This window comes from Passer domesticus, chromosome 2 (assembly GCF_036417665.1).
Source record: "Passer domesticus isolate bPasDom1 chromosome 2, bPasDom1.hap1, whole genome shotgun sequence".
In the NCBI taxonomy this organism is placed as follows: Eukaryota; Metazoa; Chordata; class Aves; order Passeriformes; family Passeridae; genus Passer; species Passer domesticus.
This window is the reverse complement of record NC_087475.1, coordinates 71,880,245-71,896,556: the sequence shown is the minus strand read 5'-3', so window position 1 is coordinate 71,896,556 and position 16,312 is coordinate 71,880,245. Positions and strand designations below refer to the sequence as shown.

The 16,312-nt window shown below is 41.3% G+C and overlaps 2 protein-coding genes across 3 annotated transcripts in view; both read right to left on the bottom strand.

Moving 5' to 3' along the window:
• MIPEP (mitochondrial intermediate peptidase) overlaps positions 1-5,662 on the bottom strand; it is a 65,404-nt gene extending 59,742 nt beyond the window's left edge. The window contains exons 1-3 of one of the 2 annotated variants that reach the window (XM_064409204.1): positions 5,403-5,662; positions 2,321-2,494; positions 432-520 (exon numbers count right to left, since the gene is read on the bottom strand). In XM_064409204.1, coding sequence (XP_064265274.1) covers positions 432-520; positions 2,321-2,494; positions 5,403-5,579 — 440 coding nt within the window. In that variant the 5' untranslated portion in view covers positions 5,580-5,662. Of the gene's footprint in view, positions 1-431; positions 521-2,320; positions 2,495-2,588; positions 2,745-5,402 lie in introns of those variants that run through there. The other variant, XM_064409205.1, reaches the window with a different exon arrangement.
• A 1,221-nt stretch (positions 5,663-6,883) lies between these two features.
• Positions 6,884-16,262, bottom strand: LOC135294227 (complement C1q and tumor necrosis factor-related protein 9A-like). The gene is made up of 4 exons (XM_064409203.1): positions 12,598-16,262; positions 10,884-11,075; positions 8,884-8,946; positions 6,884-7,974 (listed from the first exon to the last, which is right to left on the bottom strand). Exons 2-4 carry the CDS (start codon positions 11,047-11,049, stop codon positions 7,169-7,171), a joined length of 1,035 nt encoding a protein of 344 aa, XP_064265273.1. The 5' UTR covers positions 11,050-11,075; positions 12,598-16,262; the 3' UTR covers positions 6,884-7,168.
• Between the last annotated feature and the right edge of the window lie 50 nt (positions 16,263-16,312).

Genomic DNA, 16,312 nt, shown 5'->3' with positions numbered 1-16,312 from the left:
AGATAACATATGAGTAATTTCTTCTTTCTATAAATTTTATATCTGAAGTGGAATTCAGATATTGCAGTCATATTGTTATATGGTATGTTATTGGTATGCTTAATCAAAGTCCTGAGAAATCTACTTTCAAGCATTTTGTACATAAACTTTACAACCACCAGAGAATTGTCACAAGTCCTAGAAAAATGTCACTTGAGCCTTTGATGGGCTTCAGGGACATGGAGTCCTAAACTGCAACTAAAACAGAAAAACCTTTCATGAGATACTGTAACAAAACGAAACCCTTAAATATCTGTAACAGAAGACTGACACTTTGTTCCCATGCACAAAGATTTTTTGTTGATGGCTGTTTTCATACATGATCATACAGTAATTTTTAAAGCTGCATATGGAAACAGAAAAAAAAAAGAGAAAAAAAGAAGAAAACATACTTCTCTACCACAGTACCAATGTTCCTGCAAGCTTCTTCAGCAGCCTCTCTGAATGCAAAGTCAGGGTGGGCAACTTTTACAAAATCAGCCTAACACAATAGAAGAAGAAAACAGTGAGGCAAAAAGACAAAAAAACCTTCTGGCTTATAAAAAAATTGCATTCAAGCAGTTCCATTTATATTAACACTTATTTCTATAGTTCTATGCAATCATTTTGTAGAATTTGCCTTTTTTTGTCTAAAACATAAAGCTGATTGGAAGACTTTGCTGACAATTATTAAACCACACAGTGCCTGTGTTTTTCAAATAAACATCATTATTTCACTTCTTAAAACATTTTAAGTAGTGTGTATCTTACAACACAGAGCTACTCCAACATATTTGAATGTTATTAAGAAAGATTTTTAAAACTAAATGTTCTAGTTAAGAAGAAAGCACACCACTAAATGTGCATACTTCCTAATAGGAAGAAATACTGATTTTTTGTAAATCTCCAAATCCTTCAGGGGGGTCATAAGGCTAGAAGGATGCTAAAAGGGGCTGGGGAGCTAGGGGCTTCCACAACTGCTGATGTGAAGTCAGGGCAGTTTTAGCATTGAAATGATAGACTTAAAATATTAGGAATATATTTCAAGTCTTGGACTATACTGAAGATATTAAGCACGATTTTACAGAAAGTACATGCAACAAGCTGACAGTATAAAATACTATTGCAGTTTAATTGAAAAGGCAGCCTTAAAAATGTTACACACTTAATTTTTATTTCTTAGAATTCCTCTTTAAAATCCTCTGAATGACAGATATCAAAATTCCTAACAACAGATAACAATCACCAAATAACTTCCAGACAGTTCTGCAAGCTGTGCATCTGTGAACATAAAAAACCTGAATATAGTACAAAGGAGATAATTTTAGCTCAGCAAACTTATACAAAACTATAGCAACTGAATTCTGACATTAATGTTTTAATTAGGTATTGCTTGATTAAGCAGAATTAGGGATAGTCTATACAAAACATAAGAACTAATGACTTGACAGAGCTTTTAAGTATTTTCAGAAGGAAAAAGATGGCACAAAAGATGTCTTAGATCTACAAAAGAATAAGATGCAAGATTGGAGAACTGAAAACACACAGAGACATTCAAATGTGAAAACCCAAGTGACCTCGGAAAACTCACTGACCTATTCACTAAGAACTGATTTCAGTATGGAGGTTGGTTCTGCTTCCTCCAACCAAAGAATAATGCTTTGATAAATTATATACTTTGGGCAAACTTCCAGGGAGCAATATGAAATGCTCTACTAAACTTAAAGTTTTGTGATGCAAAATATCAGACCAAGTACTCTAAATCTGTGGACCACAAAAATTACAATCTAAGAAATTGCTGCCTTCTTCTTGTGTTAATAAAAAAATTATACTGTTGAGTTTCATCTGCTGCCTTTACTCTGCAAGTTCTTTATGGACCTTCACCTATAAATGATCATAACCTAAAACATGTGCATTGCCACTCCAACTTTAACTCTGAAATCAAAACCCTCTTTTCCACAATATAAGTGACAAGCTGGAGAGCTTATGTATTAATGTTGCAGCAGAAACACAAGTATGATTTCACTGTTGTTTTTCTTGTTGTGACTTCCATACTATTTTTGCATCTGTCTTAAAAATAACTGGACAGTTTTACAGGATTTGCACTTCCCTATCATTTGGTAAAAGCCTTTGCAATTCACTTTCAATCAATTTCATTTTCTGTCTTAACACAAAACTTCATGGAGCTGATCTGCTATTTCTACACTGCTATTACTGCAGTGTAGGAAATCATAAAATGGAACATAGTGTAAGCTCAGCCAGTTTAAAAGAATTTATGTATAACCAAAAAAAAGTAACATACCAAGTCTGCTACTCTGCACAAGCTATCTGACAGCTGATCAAAGATCATTACAGTCTCTGGCCCAGGTGGTGTTGAACATGCCTTCTGGACAAGCTGCTCTGATTCTTGCAATGCTTTGTCCTGTGCTTCTCGAAATCCTTCTGGACAGCTCAGTTCTGGAACACCAAACAGACCCTGCAGTGCAAAACACAGTGAAAACACATCACTATTGCCCTCCTTGACTTCTGCACCTTTGTTTCAAGACTGAATTACCACTACAGAATTTTACCCAAATGACCCCAGCTAGCACACTGTAACACTTCACTGGACAGCAGCACCAGATATCAAGAAATTGCAGGCAACAGGACAGGTGTCTCAGGCTCACTAAATGAGCCCCCAATACTGGAAGCAGACCTCAAAGGAATAATCAACAAGTGAAAATGTTTGTGGAATGAACAGTTTTGTTCCTGAAGTTCCTATCAAGCCTGGCCCTGTCCCACAGGTAAACACACTTATTTGTGCAGGGTAAATGCAGATGGCACTTATGTTCTGCATTGTGGAAGAGATACTAATGCTAGCAGATCAAGAAGTTCCACAGTGCAGACCTACAACAGAAAAAAGATTTGAAAGAATCAAAGAATCCCCTGAGCTGGAAGTGATGCCTAAAGATTTTTGGGGTTTATGTGTTCTTCATGTATTTGTAGCTGTATAGACTGTTAATACATAGTTGTAACTTCTAGTCCTTTCCCAGCTCTCTTTCTCACAGTTAACAAACTCCTACTGATGCATTCTTGAAATTCTGTTTAGTCTTGCCTGTTAATTTAGCAAGGACACTTTATTTTGCACCATGTATCATAGACATAATAAAATGCAGAGTTAGAAGATCAGAAAGACTTGCGGGGGAGCTCCAATAGGGCTAAACCCAGAGAAGAAAATAACTAACACAGCTGCTCTTCTAATTGGACAAAGTTTTTTAGGTATACTAATCAACGAACCTTTTAAAAATGTAGAACTACAGTATCACGTGTACCTATCAGCATGTTGTGCACCTTGAAAGCTTTCAATTAAAGATTTGCTTTTATATTATCATTTTAACACTGTTTGAAAAAGCTTTGAGTTTTTTTTCCACATGAAGAAAGGACCCACAAGGATCACTGAATTCCAGCTCCTGGCCCTGCACAGCACTGTCCCCAGAGTCACACCATGTGCCTGAGAGCACTGTCCAAATACTTCCTGAGCTCTGTCAGGCTGGTGCTGTGACCACTTCTCTGGGGAGCCTGGGCCAGTGCCCAGCCACCCCCTGGGTGAAGAACCTTATCTTAGCAATTCCTTAATTTCATTTAAATTAAAGCAACACCTCTTCAAGCAACACACTCCCTTTGCAACTGCCCAACTACAACATGAGCATCTCCTCACCCACTGACTACAGCATCGAACAGTGAAAGGTATGTGATTTCACACAAAACCCATCCCTCCCAAATTCAACCTCAGTATCCAAAAACCACAATCTGGATTTTCAAATCTGAAGTCCAGTCAGTTTATAATCCACTTTCTGCAACTCTTTGTATTACTGCAGTCAGCTGCAGGTTTGCAGCTTGCTAATATTTAGCCAAATAAAACAAAAAGCTACAAATTGACAGCTCATCTGCACAAGTATATATTCTGAAGCAAAAGGAAGCCTTCAAGTACACATCTGGAAACTCTGGGTTGCTTTGTCCTATTTTCTTTCTGTCACTGTTGCTAAAAACCCCTTCTTTATTTGCTAATGAAAGGGAACTTATCCTCACACTTCCCATGTTTTATTATTTGAGAACAGGAACTGGACTGAAGTGAACACTGAAAAAGGTATTTTTATATATTTATACATGTGCACACAAACGTAAGTACACTTGTATCACAGCACTCTTAAATAATGTTGCTGTGTAAGACACTCGAGGCTGCCATTTCACACAGATCCTCAGCCAGAGGATGGATGCAGTGTCCTGTAATATCCATGGGAGCTCCAGGTCTTCCTGCTGCCCTACATCATCACCCACCTTCCCAAGTGAGCTCTTCCTGCACGTGCAGTGCTTTGTGACCAGGATGTATCTCCTCTTAGAGATAAATTAGATGCAGAACTCTTCTTACATACGATATCAAGTTTAATATAAAAAAAATTAAAATTACCAAAAAAAATGAAGCTTGGTGTAGTTCTCTCTGTTCTTTAATGTCACTGGCTGCATGGCTGAAACGTTTTTGTCTTCACTTGGTCTCAGCATTGACATCCTACCTGGCACTGCCTCTTTGTGAGCCTGAAATACGCACCTCTATTCCAAAAGAACTGTGGGCCAAGTGAATCATCTGGAACACATTCCCTAGACCAGCCAAATGGACAATATTTAACTGGATTATTTCCTGAAGCAAGACTTCCACCAGTGTGCTCGCAGAGGCATGAGAACCTAAAAAAAGGTTTCCCAAGCAAGTTCCAGATTATAAACAGAGGTCAGATTTATCCTTTCTAAAACCCAAAGTTCAACAGCTTCGCCAGGCTGGGCACCATGGCAGGAACAGCTGAGTCAGCAGGCAAACACCTGGATTTTAGAGCTGCACCTATTCTGAATGCACTGTGCCACCTTACCCTCTGCAGGAGCCTGCTGAACAAACGCTCCTGACTCACCCTAAAAAGACAGGCATCAGAAAACCCAACTGTCACCAAATCAGCAAAGAAATCCTTCTTTTGCCCCAGAAAAGGCATCAAGAACGAGGCCCAGGCAAGAGGATGTGAGCAGCATGGTCCGAGTGCAGCGGCACGGCCGGGGCAGCGCTGGCACGGAAGGGGGAAAGGAAGGGCCAATCTCACTTTATGCACCTATGGGCACCACTGAGGCTCAAAGCGCTGCCACGCACAAGGCCCTCACTGTCAAACACTTCTGTGGCCAAAAGCCACAACGTTTGCCAGAACCAATATAAACTCTTATTTAAAAAAAAAAAAACTACACACATGAGAAAAATCACCCCCAGAAAGTTCCCTTAAAACAGTTCAGACAAGCGGAGCAAAGCACGAGGCTGCCAGCGGCCAGGGCTCCCGCCGCAGCAGGCCCGGCCCTCCCGTCCCGCCGCTCACCGTGTCCCTGCCCGCCGCACCGCCGCGCAGCGGCTGCTGCTGCTGCTGCCTCGCATCGAAGGCGGTGCCCACGGGGCACCAGCTGGTGCTGACGGCCCGGCCGCCCTGCCCCGCCGCCCGGCCCCGCAGCGCCCGGCCCAGCGCCGCGGGCAGCGCCCGCCGACAGCCGCCCAGCATGGCGGAGCGGAGAGCAGCGCGGCGGAGCGGAGCGGAGCGGGCCCGGCACGGCCGCGGCCTCCGCACGCCGCACTCGGCCGCGACCTCCGCGCGTCCGCGCCGAGGGGAGGAGCGGCAGCAGGAGGCGGAGCGAGGCGGAGCTCCGGGCTCCGCCGGGCCCTCAGCCCGCCGGGCGCCTCTGCTCCGGGTTCTGAGCGCTCCTTCGGCCTGCCCCGCTTCCCGCCGGGCACCTCTGCTCCGAGCTCTGGGCTCTCCCCGGGCCTGTCCCGCCTCCCGGGTCACCAGCGCCCGACCTGGCCGCTCCGGGTTGATACCTGTCCTACGCGTTCTCCAGTGAAACCTAAAGCCCTTTTAAAATGGTTTTTTTTGTCTACATGTTTCTGTGATACAAGCTTGCGGCGTGTGGCTTATGGGAAGAAACTTCATTCTTGCTGAAAACTTCACAAAGCCCTTTCCTCCGCCTGAGTGCCCTTGCGTCTCCCTCGCTGTCATTTGAGAAGAGCAGCTGTTCCTCGTGAATTAACCCACCGTGCCCTTTGCGTTTGGGCTCTGTGATCCACACTCGGGCTCAGCTACTGTGGGAACATGCCCACATTCCCCTGGTACCCTGAGGTGCTGATGGGAAGCCAGGCCTTAAGCTCCTAACACTGAATTTGCATTTAATTTCATGATGCTGACCCATCTCCATTGGCATCTCTGCATTATTCTCTTCTAAGACAAGTGAATGAGACTTCCTAATATTTGTATTTAATATTTTTGAGTTTTAGAAGAAAAGGAGGTGGGAGGGGTGAAGAAGAAGAAAAAGAAAATTCAAGGAATAAAAAAAAGAATATGTATATTTTATTTCCTGTTTTATGGCACAGGAAATAACTCTTGATCAGTTCTCTGGCAGGGCTGCTTCAGTGTTGATTAAATATTATCTTTAATCTGGGAGAATTTGTTTTGCACCACCTAATTCTGAAGTACAGCAGCTTTATGCTGTATTTTTGCACTGGTCTTGAATATCTGCCCACACCAGAGAACCCACATGGCACTTCCTTCTATCACTCCATTTTGCTCAGTTTCAGACCTGTGACTACACAGAGAGAAAATAACCATATTTAAAAGCTGTAAATGAAACTTGCTTGCGCCACAGAGCAAGCAGTTTCTGCAGAGGTATCAAACTATACTAATTTCAAGTTTTAAAATTATTTTAAAGTGGTTGGATGGAAACTAACCTAGTTTCAAGTCCATCTACACATGCCACATTGGAAGATATAAACTGGCTTGGAACTTACTGTTGTGTCTTGTTTACACAAGATATCCCACACAACATAATTCCAGAACTTCTGTCTTTTATTTCATCCACACTTTGCTTTAAAATTTGTTCATCAGAACGGGGGTACACACCCCTGTGAACGCCTCAAGTAAGTCATCAAACCACCAAGGTGTTAAGCCCAGCACTGTCGATTCTGAAGACTTGTCCTCTCTTGTGCAGAAGCTTTTCCTAGAACCAAGCCTTTTCCGTTGAATCCAGCAGAAACTGCCCAGCCCCTCTCTTAGGGAGGGCTGAGGGGCACAGGCACGCAGCATTCGGGGATAACGCGGAGCTACGGGGTGGGCAGCAGCAGTGGCTGCGGTGGGTCAGCGGTGCCGAACAGGAGGAACCCAGAGAAGGTGGTATCGTCATCGCCGTCTGCAAAGAGCCCGTTGAAAGCCTCTCCTTGGTGGGCCTGCAGCCACACCTCGTCTCCTCCCTGCAGCTCGAGGATGGCGGCTCCCGAGGCCTGGTCCTCTCCGCTCTGGTACCTGTCCACCGTGTGCAGCATCTTGATGCCGTTCTTCACGAGAGCTACGCGCACGTTCCTCGAGTAGACAGTGATGTGGTAGGTGAAATAGTAAACACCGGGGTGTTTGCAGGTGAACTTGCCAGTAGCAGAGTTGAAGTCGTTCAGGCTGTTATACAGCACCTTGTCAAACTTGATCGGGCGATTCGGAGGGGGAAACTTGGTGTTGGCTGTGAGGCCAACGCTGAAAGCACTCCTTGGCAGCACTCCTGGGGCACCTACGTCCCCCTTGTCTCCTCTGTCTCCTTTCAAGCCTCTTTCCCCCTGAATTCCCGGATTACCCTGTGGCCCTATACCTCCAATATTACCTTTAGGACCTGGATTACCAATCGGGCCAATTGGCCCTGGGAAACCAACTCTTCCAGGGTGGCCAATTTCCCCCTTTGTTCCTTTTGGACCTATGGGTCCAATGTCTCCTTTTAACCCCTTTTGTCCTTGCAGTCCCAGCTCTCCCTTCTGACCTTTGTAACCCACTGATCCCATAAATCCTTTTGGTCCCAGTTTCCCAGGTGGTCCTCTTTCTCCTTTATCTCCTTTGTTCCCCTTCTCTTCAACAGTCCCATTGGTTCCTAAAGGGAAAAAAAAAACCGAAAACAAAAACAAGTAATAATAAAAACAAAATAAAACAACTCTAAACTTTCTTGTGATCCTCCATTGGAAGGCACAAATTGAGGTTCATCATGAGGCGATACATGTGCAGGTGTGCATCTCCACTGTGCATACTCCACTGTGCTCACTGTACACACAGTTTCTCATATATTTAAGAGCAGGATAAGCATAATGTCTGAAGAGCCTGTTGTTTTGTTAGAAAACAGGTGCTCTGGCTGGCAGCAGCAAGAATAAGCTCAAAGGAAGGAAGGTTGTCTATGGGCTGATGATAACACTGACGGCTCACATCATCTCATACAAAAGCAACATCTGTCCACACTTTTTTGCAGCCTTTGGTATACAAAATTGGTGAGAGGGTTCACAAGTTAATCAGAGGAAGGGGCTTTTTTTTACAACACCCTGACTTTGACTTGAACTGTCACATGTTTCTAACATTTCTACGTATAATTTCTATTTCTCTTGGGTTACATAGGTAGCTACTGCAGCACAACTAAAGGTGTTTGTCTGGGTTACTTGCTACCCTATGCTTTTTTTATCCTTCATCCATCATTGATCAGAAGATCAAAGCCTTCAAAACGGCTTTGGTTCCTGCAAGGTTTTGAAGGTGAAGCTCTCATGATGTGAAAGGCACTTTAGCAGTTGATAGAAAAAGGACACTATAAAGAACATACACTCAATCCATCAAGAAAAGCTGATCAATTCAGCTCAACAGCCTTTGGCTTCTCATGTTAGGAATAATGCTGCTTGTACAGTTTGTTGTTCTCAATTTAGAAATGAGAGCATTTAAAATAGATGAGATTGTATGATGAGTTCACAAATATAAGGGAAACAGTTCATAGACAAATATAAAATTGAAGCACTTCTCTGACCTCGTTCACCTTTCTCTCCATTGACACCATCTTTTCCTGGACTGCCAGGAATTCCTGGTTCACCTAGTACAGAAATAAAAACACAGATATTCATTAAACAAATTACCATAAAATTTGGGAAGAGTCTTTCTTTAATCCTTTCTCCTCAAGCCTGGCCAAACAGTAATGTAAAGCATACCCTTATTCCTGACTTTTAGTGTCTGCCACTGCTGGTAGTTTTATCTTACAGACAGATTGACAAAGAGCACAGAAACTCTGCTTGAGGATGGTGCTTTTTGGGTGCAGAAGGAATCCTTGGCATAAAGAGGCAAGTTGTTGAGACATGTACAGTTGTTATAACCTGGCAAGGATCACCAGTGTGAAAACTTCTCTTGTTGCCTCCATCCATGAAAATTCAGCAAGAAGCATTGCTGGGGCAGGAAGCCTAGCAGTTTAACAAAGACATGGTTTAGTGGTGGGCCTGGTAGTGCTGGTTTAATGGTTGGACTAGGTCATCTTAGAGGCCTTTTCCAGCTGTAATGATTCTGTGATTCTAAGAATGGTGAACTCCCAAATCAAGAAGACAAATGTGCAGGAGTTTGACCAAAGGCAATGTATCATTACAGTGAAATAATATTGCCTATAAAGCTGAGGAAGGCATTCACACTCTTGATCCCTGTACCTAGCATGACATGGATTTCCCATTGCTCTACAGAGAGCAATTATAGAAGTGATTTTTGTAGTACAGAAGTAGTACAAATGCCCAAGAGGTCTGTGATCAAATAACTGGATACATCCCAAGTGCAGCAACAGAAGAAAAACAGAGTTGGCAGTTTGGTTCCAAGAGTAGCTCTCCAGTCATTTAGACCAGAGAACAGTTCTTTAGCAGTTTCCTGCACATTGGGTACATCCCAGCATCTGCTGAAATTTCATGGACTTGGTAAGGAACAAAATTAATTCTCATGTATTAAACCACAAAGATGTATCTACATAGAGTGTAAAGAATGGTGCATTCACCCCACTTTGTTCAAACAAAGAACAGTCAGTACAGTCATCATAACAGATTAATTTAGGAAAAACGTTGGAGAGTTTATCAGAATGTAATGGTATGATAACTCACTGGAGTGCAGGAAAGGCCTTTAGAAAATAAATGAAAATATGAAAGCTTTAGGTTTTCTATCTTTCTCACGTTTCTGGAACCCTGCATACAGAAAAAGAGGGCAGTCAAATGCATGTGCCTATTACGATGGTAATGGAAATCTTTGTTTCTTTTGATATTTTAAAAGGTGATGAAGTGTTACATGTCCACATGCCTGCAGATTTATCACCTTCTGCAACCCTGGCCTTGATATTCCAGCATGGGCACAAGGGCCATCATCAACCTAAGGCTTAAGGTATTATGGGGGTGATTAGCTTTAGGATGCTGAGATTATCTCTGGCTTTGATATCTCAGACAAATCTCTATTATAGCCTGCTAGAGCAGAAATAAATCCTACGTTGTTGTTCAATAGTCTCAATTTCTGAACTTACTCTAGTGACTCTTGAGTTACAGCAAGTAGGCACACTCAGAATCAAGTCTACCAATGTATAATTTAGATAAGAAAGAGAAATCTTCTTACCACTGCATATTTCTTACTGCAACAAACAAGGTATCAGTTATTGCTTTTTTGTTTAGTGGGCTTGAAGCTCTTTGCAGAAATATAGTTTCTATCTTAGAGGAGTAGGAGTAGGTTTGCTTTAAAATTTTCAAATAGACTTGAAAATATGCCCATGATAGAAGGTAAAGCCTCTTTTTCTTTTGTTTTTATCCCATGAACCTGACATCTCCATAGCATTTGCTGTCTTGCTTTCATTAAGCCTTTTTTTATATTTCCTTCTTCAAATAGGTAAATGACAAATGTCTGAAATGTTTTCTGAAGAATAGGCAGAATAATCCTATTCATGCAGAGCAACTACAGACAAATTTGGGAGTGAATGGCCTTGCATTTGATATATTAGATCATTCATTCTGAACATAGTACCTGTATCTCCCTTGTCTCCTTTTGACCCGTCACGTCCGTCCCGACCAGGTATGCCATTGTGCCCAGGATTGCCAGGGATGCCAGGATACCCTTGGGTGCAGACGTCCTGCTTCTGTGTTTCTGCTGTGCTGACTACAATAGCCAGCAGTACAATCCAGCTTTTCATTCTTTACATAGGTTATATGACTTTGGCTGAAATATTTAAGAAGAAAAAGTACATCTGTCTATGCCTGCCTTGGAAAGGAATGCTGGGTAGTGCAGGGAGGAAAATAAGGAAATGGAGTTTTGCCATGTCTACTCTTTTGTTTTATTTAAAATCTCTCTATAGCATTAATTACAGTCCTGGAGACTACTAAGTGCTATTTTAAATAATTATTTACTGGACATATCAGTCCTGGCATCATTCTACATTTGAAATATTAGCTTTACACAATTCTTCATCCACATTTCTCCCTGCATCTACTTGTGACTGCACAGTTGTACCTTTCATCTCCCAGGAGAGAGTGTCAATTCAACCCCCTCCTTCAGCACAAAGCAATCACTTTTAATTCTTTTTAAATTTACTTTATTATTATTATTCACTCAAATTAGTCCCCTACTGGGTTAGTAAGTTGAATGACCTCTGAGGAGGGGTAAGAGCTGGAGCAGAGTGAGATGAGGGCAAAGGTGTGAGGGATCAAGAGAGTTTTTTGGCAAAAACAAGTCTTTATCTGGGTGCTCCCAATTCATGTAACTTTGCTACTAAAAGTCCATCTGATATTTATCTTTTCACTAGAGAGTCCTTCCTATATAATGTCTTTTAATATAGGCCCATTGAAATCATTAAGACTTAATCCTGGACACAGCTGGTTTAATTGAGTGTAAGAACAAATGTTGGGAAGAGACTAGACTGAGGAGTAAAAAGCAAATAGCAACAAAATTAATACCTGTTTTATTTGGAATTAATATCCAGAAATGCACAGAAGCTTCAGCTATATAGGTTAAGTACTTAAATGGGTAAAACTGATTGTTAGTATGAGTAAATGTTACACAATTGGCTTTGGAATTGGTTCTTTTATTAATGAGGAGTAAGATCAGTATTTCTTTTGCAATATTAACTAGCATTGACTAAAAAAGTATGTCTTATCTTTAATCCCTTCACCACAATTTCTTACTCTCGTGAAACCATGCACACAAGTGCCATGTAGAGAGACACCAGTATGTCCACAGTAAGAATAATTACAACCTTAATCTAATTTACAGAGTAAGGCTTTAACTTTGGGACATCTTTTTATTCTGTGTTTAGAAAAGTTCCCCATTTTAGAACCATTATTAGAAATTATTTATGGTGTCTTTGCCAGTGGATTTACTCAGAGATGTTTGATCACCATCCAGAAAAATCCCACTTTGTCTGCTGCTTCTGGTTGGCACTAAAAAAGGTGAAAACAGATAAGACATTTGCTCCTTCTGAGGTATATAAATATTTGCTGCCTTAGTCAAGGGACTCCATAAGAGTGCAAAAGGACGAAGTGCTCTGTATGACACTGTTAGGCTATGATGCATCCCATGGAGAAGTCTGACAGTCCTTGTCTCCTTACAGAGAATCCCATTCCCAGTTGTCTAGGGAAGCGTTTCCTGCCTCAAGAACAGACAGTGTCGTCCCCATACATGCACTCATCTCCACAACCTGACATCAACATCATCATTATCATATATATGGGACCTTTGTTCTTACCTTGTTCACTTGGTACTTGCAGTGTTCTTGGGCATCTTTAAACTCAGTGTAGAAACTTCATGTAAAGGAATGAACACTCCAATATGTGCCTTAAGGACAAACTCTTGTTTGGTGACTAAATTCTCAAAGGTCAGTGATTTAATTTTGAGAGCTGTTCAATAATTAAAACACAGGTTTAAAGTGGAGTCTTTCTATTTATTCCAATGTTAAGCTGAAGTGCTCTGTACTTTGGCTTTTACCACTGTTACATAAAAGGAAATTGTTAAAATGGATTAATAAGGCTTTGATTTCCTGTTCCTTTGTACAAATATATCACACAAATGTTAGCCTCTGACACCTTGGATGGTTTGTGAGATAGAAGGCATGTCTCACACCATTACTGTGCTGCAAAAATATGTACTGAAGGTAATTTCTGAATCAGGTAATTTACAATGGATTTAGGGACAAAGACTGTAGAAATTAAAACAAAAAATGCTGAGAATGTGGCATTACAATTATTAGGTGATTATGGAAAAGAAGTAACATGGTTAGATTAAAAATAGAGTAAATAAATAGAACTACAAAGTTTTTCATGTCTAATAAGCAGGCTTCCTATCTAGCTATTCAAGGAACAGTCAATGCTATTGGGCTACTAAACTATGTATTTGAAAAATGCCATTTGAAAAATGCCATAACTCAATTCTTAATTGTGTCTTTTTGAAACTACTGGAACGGCTGTTGTCTCCTTAGACAACAGTCCTTACTAGTGGAAGTCAACTGGGCTTATCATCAACTCCCTAAATGCTGATCATCAACAGTGAAGGATAAAACCAAAAGCAACGTGAGTTAATGTGTTAGAGGAAGTGGCCTTAATTCACCCTTGTTGGTTCAAGTGACTGCAAACAGTGTCTGAGGGTGTCACCACACTGCAAAGATGTGGCACGTGTGCTCTGCACACATCAAAGAACGCTCCCTCAGCGCAGCAGAGAAACGAAGTTTTCTCTAAGATCTTCACCACCACCCTGTGGCTACACCAAAATATTGCAAGAGTTGAGTTGCCCTGGCTTGAACCTGGGACATGGTGTCCACCACGCCCTGGGGAAAAAGAGTGACCATGGGCAGCAATTCGCTGCTCTACTTGAATGAACTTCTGTAGCCAAATTAACCTTGCTGCTATGCTGACAAGAATAAATGAGAGCCACAATGAACAATCCTTTTCTCTTTACCCACTAAACACCATCTGAAATTTTCTAAGCCTGCTTAGCCTCAGCCTCCTTTCTCACTTAAAAGTTTGAGTCATTAAAAAAAAGCCTATCCTGCCAGTTAGGAATAACATCATTCATTAGTTATCTATACCTTGATGGACTCTGCAGTTAGTCTGGTTTGATGCATTTTTAACAGACAACCAAGAAAAGTGCTGTAGAAATAGCCTTAAAAACAAATGTTTCCTTCAGCTGCTTTTTAGTGCCTTGTCTCATCACAGAATAATGATTTGAATAATTACATGGGAGCAAAGAGTTAATCTTTGCTCTTAAAAAACATTGCATCTGAAAAGCAAGAGATGCAGAGGTTTTTAGATTGACTGCTGTGCTAATTACCTTTGTTAGGAGATGAATATGACAGCAATGACCATGATGGTTAATTAGATATACCTCACCTTATTAGCAGAGCAGTTTCTACACACTTTTTCAATAAGTCAGTATCACTAAAGTCTGGGGTGTGCTTATAGGAAGAGGCCATGGTGCACCTGAGGCTCCTCTTTTCTTCTTGAGCAGTTTCAGCTTTCCTGAAAAAAATCCCTGGAAAAATCCTACATCACCTTTGTGTTTGGAGAGAAACTCAGCCCTTGAAGAGCAGTGGTACTCCTTCCTCTTAGATCTGCTCTTCTGAACTTCACTGATGACTCCAGTGATGCAGATAGACACCTTACAACCTCTGCTTGTCCACAGAGTGGTTTGGCTGCCAATGCAGGTGTCCGACTCTTAGAACATTAAAATTACTCAAATAAATGTTGTCCAGGTGTCAATCACACATACATACTCCCCTACTCTCCCCCAAGATGCACAACAGAAATGTAGGATGTAATGATGTGCTGAAAACAGACAATGTGTAATGTAAACAGAAGGAAGGTGTGATGGATGCAGGTCACTTGTCTGGTGCAACCTGCTGCAGGTGCCAGCTGAGACATTTGGGGATGCCACATGGAGTCTACAAAGGAGCTGCAGGTGTAAAACACGTACACACACACGTTTGTTTTTTGAAATCAGAGCCTAAATACCTAATAGTGGCAGTAGGTGAGTTCTCAGCTCCAAGCACTGGACAAGTTCTGATTGCAGTGAACTAAACAGAGACTTAAAATTAACAAAAAAAGTGTGCTAAGAGTTTATACAGTTTTATCATATTCTCACAATTACATATCCTCTAAATAGAGTAGCTAGATTTTTGTAAAGCATTTAGAAACACATTTATTTGTATAAGGAGTATTTATGTGCTTTCCTTAAAAACTACGTGCTGTGCTGTTTTTCACTGAGTTTTTAATTTCTCCTTTGATTCTGGAACATGAAAAGGCTTGAGTCCTTGTCTCTGTTACTAAGCACAGGTCATTATGCAGCCTTTGGAAAAAACCTAAAGCATAAAAAAAAAAAATCTAAGACAAGCAGTGCTATTTCTGTGCAAACTAAAAGCTCCGTCTGATAGATCAGCTCTCAAGGAACTTAAAAGCAAAAAGTACAGAATGATTTACAGGATTTAGCCTGACTGCCCAAGCATGAAATAAAAGGCACAAATGAGCTCACCCTGGCCAGATGAACCACAGGGTCCTTAGAAAGCCTATTGACTGCAACATCCTACTCCAGTATTTGCTTAGGGTATGTTTTTATGTCATCTAATCTATCTCACTAAGTGCTCAAACTGTGCCTTTCACTTCAATGTTGGAGCACTCAGCACACATCCCACTGCAGCAGCTGCCTTGGGAGGCAGAAACTTTCAGCTGTGAGATGAACAAAGAAATAGAAGAGCCCAGATATTGGTAAGAGGAGTAAAGAATTAGCAAACCAGCTATTGTGCCAGCATTTGAACTTGTCAAAACATTTCTGATGAAAATATTTCAACAAAGTATGTTGCTTTGTTAAAGCTGATGTGTCTCAGCAAAACACAATTTTTGACACAGTCTGGAGCAGGAAGGACACAGGCAGACCTTTAAGATGTGGCCCTCTGCCCTGTCAAAATAATGAGACACAAAAAACTTTCCTGAATCAGAGAAGTCGAATCCCCAGCTGCATTGCCCATTGCTCTATCAAGCAGGCAGGTACGCCTGTTCACACATATGTGGAGAACAGGCCTTTTGTTAAAAAAAAAAAAAAAACATTTTAAGTGGTTTTGCTTTCATTAAAAAAAAAAAATTAAATCCTCCTTACCTGCACTGCAGTACTTAAGTCACCATCCTCTGTTAGCAGGAGCTTAATTAGCACAGAAGCTGCACCTGGCATGTATTTCAAGGGGCACTGTGTGAACCCTCTGCCACAACAAGGTAAAGCACAGTAATCACAGGCTGAGACAGCAGCAAGTATGGGCTTTGCCTGAACAATGAAAAAATCAATACCAGAACCAGGCTTAGGCATTGTCAAAATGAATTTGTGCTGGGAAGTACTGAAGCTGTTACTGGGAAAACAAAAAGAGAATGGTGTGACTTTTTTCTTTAAAATACTAGAAGAAATATGACAGTTGATACAGTTTT